General features: G+C 56.1%; 1 protein-coding gene across 1 annotated transcript in view; it reads left to right on the top strand.

Annotated features, from left to right (window-relative positions):
- Positions 1 to 8,302, top strand: part of Fgd2 (FYVE, RhoGEF and PH domain containing 2) — a 28,354-nt gene that overhangs the window by 5,803 nt on the left and 14,249 nt on the right. Inside the window, exons 3-10 of the mRNA XM_013029636.1 lie at positions 733 to 952; positions 1,487 to 1,567; positions 2,351 to 2,499; positions 4,634 to 4,790; positions 4,927 to 5,065; positions 5,824 to 5,882; positions 5,973 to 6,119; positions 6,670 to 6,762. Of these exons, the coding sequence (XP_012885090.1) occupies positions 733 to 952; positions 1,487 to 1,567; positions 2,351 to 2,499; positions 4,634 to 4,790; positions 4,927 to 5,065; positions 5,824 to 5,882; positions 5,973 to 6,119; positions 6,670 to 6,762 (1,045 nt within the window). The remainder of the gene's footprint in view (positions 1 to 732; positions 953 to 1,486; positions 1,568 to 2,350; positions 2,500 to 4,633; positions 4,791 to 4,926; positions 5,066 to 5,823; positions 5,883 to 5,972; positions 6,120 to 6,669; positions 6,763 to 8,302) is intronic.

Here is an 8,302-nt window from a genome sequence, read left to right as displayed (position 1 = left end):
AACAATGGAGGGGCTAACAATGTTCAAGAGGAAGTGTACTCATTACCTCACTCATGTAACTGTAACCCTCTGTATAGTATCTTTACAATAAAAAAAAAAAAAGTAAAAAAAAAAAAATATATAATTTTAGAGGCTGGGAAGGTGGCTTAGTGGTAGAGTGCTTGCCTAGCATGTATGAAGCCCTGGGTTCAATTCCTCAGCACCACATAAACAGAAAATGTCAGAAATGGTGCTGTGGCACAAGTGGTCGAGTGCTAGCCTTGAGCAAAAGAAGCTCAGAGACAGTGCCCAGGCCCTGAGTGCAAGCCCCAGGACTGGCAAAATAAATAAATAAAATAAAAATATAACTTGATTGTTACAAGTGTTGTACAGGGCACTTGCCACTGCATAAGTAAGGTAATGAGGACATTTCTTTTTTGGGCAATGTCACCCCTTCCTTCGCTTTCCCCCAGTTTCCCCTTCCAACCCTGTCCACAAGTTCCATAGATCATTTTCCTATTTTGACATTTGAAATATTAAAAGAAGAAACACTTTCAACAGGGAAGTCTGTAGTTCCTCAGTGTGGATGAAACACCCTCCACGCTGCCTCATTTTGAAACCTGGCACTCCTTTGAGGAAGGTGTGGAGGAGAGAGATGGAAATCGAGGGGTGCCAGGCCCAGCTGGGGAGTCTCTTCCCCCAACCACTCCTCCCTCCTGCCCACGGGAGAGCTTCAGGTCACTCTGTTCTCAGGACCCCAGGAGCTGCAGCCAGAGCTCACGCACTGGAGGACACACATCACAGCCCTGAGCTGGCCCCAGGGCCCTGGGCGACCCCCGACCTGGGGGAGGCCTTGGGCCCTGGGCCCAGGACGGTCAGCAGGCAGTACCTGAGCTCCCTGAAGAACAAGCTGTCCAGCAGGACCTGGAGGAAGTCCTGCCAGCCTGCTGCGTGTCCTGGGCCTGGGACACAGGTGGGAACTGGGCCCTCTCCATCCACCTCTTCCCCAGCCTTCTCCCCAAGCCAGCGCCCCAGAGCCCTCACAGCGTCCTGTGTGGCCACACGGCTGCCAGAAGCTAAGCACGTCACTTCTGGTTTCTGGTGGTTCATTGGAGATAAGGTCTCACGGATTTTCCTGGCCGGGCTGGCTTTGAACCCCAATCCTCAGAGCTCAGCCTCCTGAGTAGCTAGGATTACAGATGTGAGCCACCAGTGACTGGCTCACTTGGGATTTGTTTTTTTTTTCCTGAACTTTCTGTTGCCCTCATCAGCCCTATCATTTCCCTCACCATGGGAACCTTTCAGAAGCCTCCAGAACTTATTCAAAGCTACATAGGTGGAGCCAGGCACTAGTGGCTCACATCTGTAATCCTAGCTACTCAGGAGGCTGAAATCTGAGGATTGGGGTTCAAAACCAGCCTGGGTAGGAAACCTGGGGGAGGGGTGGGAATCCCAGAGGGGTGTGGTTCAGGGGTGTCCAGAGCACCTCCCCTTCTCACCCCTGCAGGAGCCCGAGGAGAAGAGGATCGTCCAGGAGCTGCTGGAAACAGAGCAGGCCTATGTGGCACGTCTGCACCTGCTGGACCAGGCCAGTGGCAAGGACCCGCCCTCCCCCCACCCACCGCCTCCCAGCCCAGCCCCCAGTCTCCTGCCACCACTTGCTCTGCCGCCATGCTGCTACCGTGCCCAGGACCCCTGGGTTTGACTCTAGAGCCTCAGTCCATCATCCTGAAGGCTGGAGTTGGGGTGGGATGAGGCTTTAGCCCCTTGGGTGTCTTGAGCCTATCTAGCCTCAGCTATGGGCACAAGAACAGGCCTTTGGACTTTGTATAGCCTCACCTCCCTGACCCAGACCCCTCATCTGAGGAGGGGATACAGCATTAACCTTCAGCTGTAGGCCCTTCAGCTTGGGGAAGTTTAAAAGCTCAGTAGAGCTGGGCGCTGGTGGCTCACAACTATAATCCTAGCTACTCAGGGGGCTGAGATTTGAAGATCGCAGTTCAAAGCCAGCCTAGGCCCATGAGACTCCTATCTCTAATTAACCATTCCCAAACCAGAAGTGGAGCTGTGGTGCAAAGTGGTAGAGAGCTAGCCTTGAGCAAAAAGAGGCCAGGCCCTGAGTTCAAGCCCCATGATAGACCACAACAACCACAAATTCAACACACCCAGGACGGGCCACATCTGACCCAGCTCAGCTGCCAGCCTTTGGCCAAGTCCCTGTATCTCGGAGCCTGGCTTGTTACCTGAGCCCCATCTTCCTGGGCCCCATCTCTCCCTGGGGTTGCAAGGATGCGGGGGATGGGGGAGGCCGCACTGCCCCTGAGCTGTGCTGTCTCCCGCGCTGGTGTGTGACCTGGGCTGGTGGCCACAGGTATTCTTCCAGGAGCTCCTGAGGGAGGCGCGCAGCAGCAAGGCCTTCCCGGAGGACGTGGTCAGGCTGGTGTTCTCCAACATCTCCTCCATCCACCAGTTCCACGCCCAGTTCTTCCTCCCAGAGCTGCAGCGGCGCCTGGACAACTGGTGAGTCCTGTCCTGGCTGAGGGTGGGGGAGGGGCATCCCGGGGGCTGGGGGTCACCTGATGGCCCAGACCTTGGCTGGGTGCGGGTGCGTGACCATCATGGGGACCCTAGGCCCCAGGGGAACTACGGCTGAGTGCCTGGAGAATGTTTGATCCCAAAGGAAGACCCTGGGGAGGTTGTGTGATTCGAGGCTCTGCAGTAATCCTGGGGCGCCCTGTGTACCTATCTTACCCCCCCCCAGCCTGCTATCTTCCTCTTAGAAGCAGCCTTTGGATTGGTTCCCAGAATTTTCTTATGCTAACCCTCCCCTCTGCCCTCCCCCCCGCCCCCGGGACATTCAGACCCTATGAAAGTGTAGAGGGGGAAAAGCATCTTCAGTTTAATCATGTTAAACTCATTCCTCACTCCATGGTGGTATCAGAATATTATTTCAGGGGGAGGGGGAGGCATGGAGTTTGAAATCAGAGCATGTGTCGGTCATGGGGCTTGAACTCAGAGCCTGGGCACTGTCCCTGAGCTCTTTTACAAAGGTCACAGCGCTCTACCACTTTGAGACACAGCGCCACTTCTGATTTTCTGGTGGTTCATTGAAGATAAGAGTCTCATGGACATTCCTGCCTGGGCTGTCTTAAGAACTGTGATGCTCAGATCTCAGCCTTCTGAGTAGCGAGGATGACAGGCGGGAGCCACCGGCATCTGGCTTGGCCATTTCTTCTGGTATCTGCTGGATGGGACCTGCGGCTAGGACAAGCTCCTCCTCTGAGATGGATCTCTAGGGGTTTTCGAGGACAGGAGACCATAGACAGACAGACAGACAGAGACACAGGCAGAGAGACAGAAGCGGCTCAGGAGACGAGGCAGCCAGGTTCACAGACAGAGACACAGGCAGAGAGACAGAAGCGGTTCAGGAGACGAGGCAGCCAGGTTCTTGTGCAATTTTTTTTTTTTGCTTATGTGGTGCTGAGGAATGGAACCCAGGGCCTCAGGCATGCAAGGCAAGCGCTCTACCACTGAGCCACCTTCCCAGCCCAGATCTCAGCCTTCTGAGTAGCTAGGATTACAGGTGTGAGCTACTGGCACCAGGCTTGAAAACTTTTCATAATTACTTTTAAAAAGGAAAGAACCTTTTACCGTCATCCCCATTTTTTCAAAGTAGAAAATTGGTGTGCATACATGCTTGCGATCCCAGCATTTATGGTACTAAAGCGGAAAGATCACCAGTTAAAGGCCAGCTACAGAGTGTGACTCTGTAAAAGAATGAATGAATGAGCTGGGAATGTGGCTCAGTGGTAGAGCGCTTGCCTAGCATGCATGAAGCCCTGGGTTCCATTCCTCAGCACCACATACACAGAAAAAGCAGGAAGTAGTGCTGTGGCTCAAGTGGTAAAGCACTGGCCTTGAGCAAAAGAAGCTCAGGGACAGAGCCCAGGCTCTGCGTTTAAGCCCCAGGACTGGCAAAAAAAAAAAAGAAAAGAAAAGAAAAAGAAAAAGAAAAATGAAGCCAGGTACTGGTGGCTCACATCTATAATCCCAGCTACTCAGCAGGCTGAGATTTGAGGATCATGGTTCAAAACCAGCCTGGGCAAGGAAAGTCCTTGATACTCTTATCTCCAATTAACCACTAGAAAACCAGAAATGGTGCTCTGGCTCAAGTGGTAGAGCACTAGCCTTGATCTGAAGAACTCAGGGGTAGTACCCAGGCCTGAAGTTCAAGCCCCACGACCAACAACAACAACGGATGAGTAAATAAATGAGTAAATGAATGAATAAACAAACAAATGAGTCCAGAGAGGCTGAGTGGCTTGGCAGAGGACACACAGCTCAGGTACCTGGTTTGGCTGAGAATAAGGCTCGAGCAGGTCAGCTCCGGCCCTGGGCCTAAAACCTTTGTGCTGGGCAGGTGGCTCTGGTGACTGCCACAAAATCCCACATCAGGTTGTCACCAGCCCCAGCAGGGCAGTTCCCCGTGGGGGAGGCAGGCAGTGGATGGAGCAGCAGAGCAGCACCCAGGGCTGGTGGTCTGAGGGTGGACACCCCCCGCGCCTGCTCCCATGGTGCACTGGAAAGGCGGGGGGGGGGGACTGGTCTCGCCTGGGGTCCCAGGGGAGGGGCTCATCCTGGCTGTCCTGTGCAGGTCGGCCATGCCCCGCATCGGGGACGTGATCCAGAAACTGGCCCCGTTCCTGAAGATGTACAGTGAGTACGTGAAGAACTTCGGGCGGGCCGCAGAGCTGCTGGCCACCTGGACGGACAAATGCCCACCCTTCCAGGAGGTGATTGCCCGCATCCAGGTGAGGCCCTGGGGGGTGGCAGAGCCCCAGTGTATGCTGCCTCAGTTTCCCCAAGCCAGCTGGGGCATCTTCCGAGTGCCCACCCTTCACCCCGCCCCCTGTCCCTCCCCCTGGTCCCCCCTCCCCCGGCCCCCAGAGCAGCGAGGCCTCGAGCAGTCTGACGCTGCAGCACCACATGCTGGAGCCCGTGCAGAGGATTCCCCGCTACGAGCTGCTGCTCAAGGAATACGTCCAGAAGCTTCCAGCCCAGGCCCCAGACCAGGCCGATGCCCAGAGTGAGAATGCCCTTGGTGGGGGAGGGGAGGGGAGTTGCTTAGGAAGCTGAGCCACACCATGATTTAATTTATCACCTCTAGGGGCTGGGAAGGTGGCTCAGTGGTACAGTGCTTGCCTCGCATGCATGGGGCCCTGGGTTCGATTCCCTCTGTACCACATACACAGAACAAGCCAGAAGTGGCGCTGTGTCTCAAGTGGTAGAGCACTAGCCTTGAGCCAAAGAAGCTCAGGGACAGTGCCCAGGCCCTAAGTTCAAGCCCCAGGACTGACAAAAATTAAAAGCCAGGCACCAGTGGCTCACACCTGTAATCCTAGCTACTCAGGAGGCTGAGATCTGAGGATTGAGGTTCAAAGCCAGCCCAGGAAGGAAAGTCGATGAGACTTTTATCTCCAACTAACCACCAGAAAACCAGAAGTGGCTGTGGCTCAAGTGGTACAGCACTCACCTTGAGCTGAAGAGCTGAGGGACAGCGCCCTGGCCCCAGGACCAATACAAAATTAAAAAACAAAATAATTTACCACCTCCCCAAATGGCTGTGACGGCCGGCGGCCATTCCTGCCCCTGGCTAGTGCGCCCAAGAGCTCAGGCAGCGGCTCCGTCACCCAGCCCGGGAGCAGCAGACCCGGGATTTGAACCCCCGGGGGGAGCAGCGAGCGTCTGTGAAGCCACGTGCCTAGGGGCGGTGGCAGCAGGCCTGAGGCCGCCTGCCATGTCCCTGCGTCCCCTCGCCTAACTCTGGCCCTGCCCGCTTGCCAGAAGCCCTGGACCTGATCTTCTCGGCCGCCCAGCACTCGAACGCGGCCATCACGGAGATGGTGAGCGGCGCCTTCCTGGCCCCGGGGGCCACACGGCCGCCCTCCGTCACCCTGCCCGGGCTGGGCCATGCTGAGGCTGTCCCTCCCCAGGAGCGGCTGCAGGACCTGTGGGACGTGTACCAGCGCCTGGGCCTCGAGGCCAACCTCGTGGACCCCTCCAACACGCTGCTCCGAGAGGGCCCCGTCCTCAAGATCTCCTCCCGCCGCAGCGACCCCATGGAGCGCTACCTCTTCCTGGTAGGGGCTGGCCGGGCCTCTGTGGGGGGACAGGAGGGAACTACCTCTTGCTCCTTTGCTTGGACCACTTTGGGAGCGGCCTCCGGGATCGGGGACTGGCCCATGCCCCCTCCCTGGTTCCCTTCAGCTCCAAAGCCTGTGTGGGGTTAAATCTGTGCTTCAGAGCACGCACAGCAGGAGGGAATCAGGTCAGCTATCAGGAAGAACTGCCCAGGTTGATCCTGAAGAAGCCAGGGGTCTTCCTGAGATTGGCAAGGCCGTCCTGCCTGGAGGTCTACACCTCTGACGTGGCTGTGTGCTTTTTCTGAGGTCCACTTTGGTCCTTGGATGCCCGTAGGCGGGGTGACCCTTCAGCGCCCCTCTTATCAGGGGTGAGGGCTAGGCAGCCTCTTCCCGCCTCTTTCCCACCACCTGGGAAGCCCTGAAAGAAAAGTTCAGAATATGGGCAGAGAAGAAGGTGATGGTGGTGACCAGCCCCAGCCCAGACCTGGAGCCTCCAACCACCATCCCGGCTGCCACTGCTCCGCGCTCACGCCTGTGTCCCCTGCAGTTCAACAACATGCTGCTCTACTGTGTGCCCAGGGTCATCCAAGTGGGCGCACACTTCCAGGTGCGGACCCGCATCGACGTGGCTGGCATGAAGGTAAGGTCTGGCAGGGCTCCCCACACCCACCCCGGGGGAGAGGAGGTGGAAGCGGGTTCTCTGTGGGAGAGCCGGGCAATGGTGATGGAAAGGCCCCGGGCCACTCTGCCGTGCTCTGTGGGAGACAGAGGGCCCCGCACGGTGCTCCATAGGCCGTGCTGTGCTCCAGCCCGGGATCTGGTCGAGGCAGGTTTGACCTGCCGGTCTCGATGGAGCCAAGAGCTGCCTTTGAGTTTCCTTTGCTGTGTTAGGGCCTCACGCGTACCAGGCCAGTGCTCTACCACCTGAGCCACGCTCCCCAGCTCTGGCTTTTGGCTGTGCTCATTCGAAAATGAGAGCCTTACAGATTCATCTGCCCTGGCTGACACTGTACCTTAATTCTTAGCTCTCAGCCTCCTGAGTAGCTAAGACTACAGGTGTGAGCCACCAGAATGAGACTGTATGGCCCAGGCTGGCCTGGAACTCAAGATCCTCTTTTTTTTTTTTTTGCCAGTCTTGGGGCTTGAACTCAGTGGTTGATTGAGAATAAAGAGTCCCACAGACTTTCTTGCCCAGACTGGCTCTGAGCTGTGATCCTCAGCTCTCAGCCTCCTGAGTTGCTAGGATGACAGGCATGAGCCACCAGTACCTGGTTTTGAGATTCTCTTGCTGAAGCCTCCTGAGATCTGGGATTACACGCATGCCCAGCCACGCTGGTTACCCCCATTCTCCATGTGAGGCCCTTGGCTGTGGGTCTTCACACTCGGATGATTTGTGGTGTGAATGAAGGTGTGCTTTGCTTTTGTGGTTTGTTTTTTTTTTTTGTCAGTCATGGGCCTGATCTCTGGGCCTGGGCACTGTCCCTCAGCTCTTCAGCTCAAAGCTAGCACTCTACCACTTGAGCCACAGCACCACTTCCGGTTTTTCTGCTTATGTGGTGCTTAGGAATTGAACCCAGGGCCTCATGCATGCAAGGCAAGCGCTCTACCACTGAGCCACCTTCCCAGCCCCTGTGCTTTTGCTTTTTAACACCCATCCTGGAGCTGTTCCGCTGGGTACAGCACGACCTAGCACACTGTGGGGGGCTGCGACGCTGGGGGCCACACACAGGCTGTGCTCAGCCCACCCATCTGCCATCGCTCTGTCTTGCCTGTCTGTCATCTATACATTTCATCTATCCGGGTATCGTCAGACCAAGGCAGGGCGGAGATGGAGGCCTAGATCAGGCAGAGAGGGACAGATGTAGAGAAAGGAAGCCCCAGAGCGGGTCTCTCCTCAGCCAGCGGTCACCCAGCGCCCTCTTCTGGACAGCGCAGACATGACAGAGCTGGTGTCTGTGTAGCCATTCCTGCTGGGCAAGTCTGGGGACTTGTCTTAGCCTAAGGGACAACAGCCTGTTGTGGGAATCTTTCTGTTGCCTTTTAAGTGCTGAGTGACCTCCAACCGCTCTCTAGCCTTCTGTGAGGCTCCCCGGCCTCCTTCCCCTAAAGATGTTCCCATCTGCCTTTCGCTCTTTTATGTTGTTGTTTGTTTTAGAGACAGTTTTTTTTTTTTTTTTTTG

Source organism: Dipodomys ordii, unplaced genomic scaffold (assembly GCF_000151885.1).
Source record: "Dipodomys ordii isolate 6190 unplaced genomic scaffold, Dord_2.0 Scaffold120, whole genome shotgun sequence".
Lineage (NCBI taxonomy): Eukaryota > Metazoa > Chordata > Mammalia > Rodentia > Heteromyidae > Dipodomys > Dipodomys ordii.
Note: the sequence above shows the minus strand (reverse complement) of the source record. Positions and strands in the feature narration are given on the sequence as shown.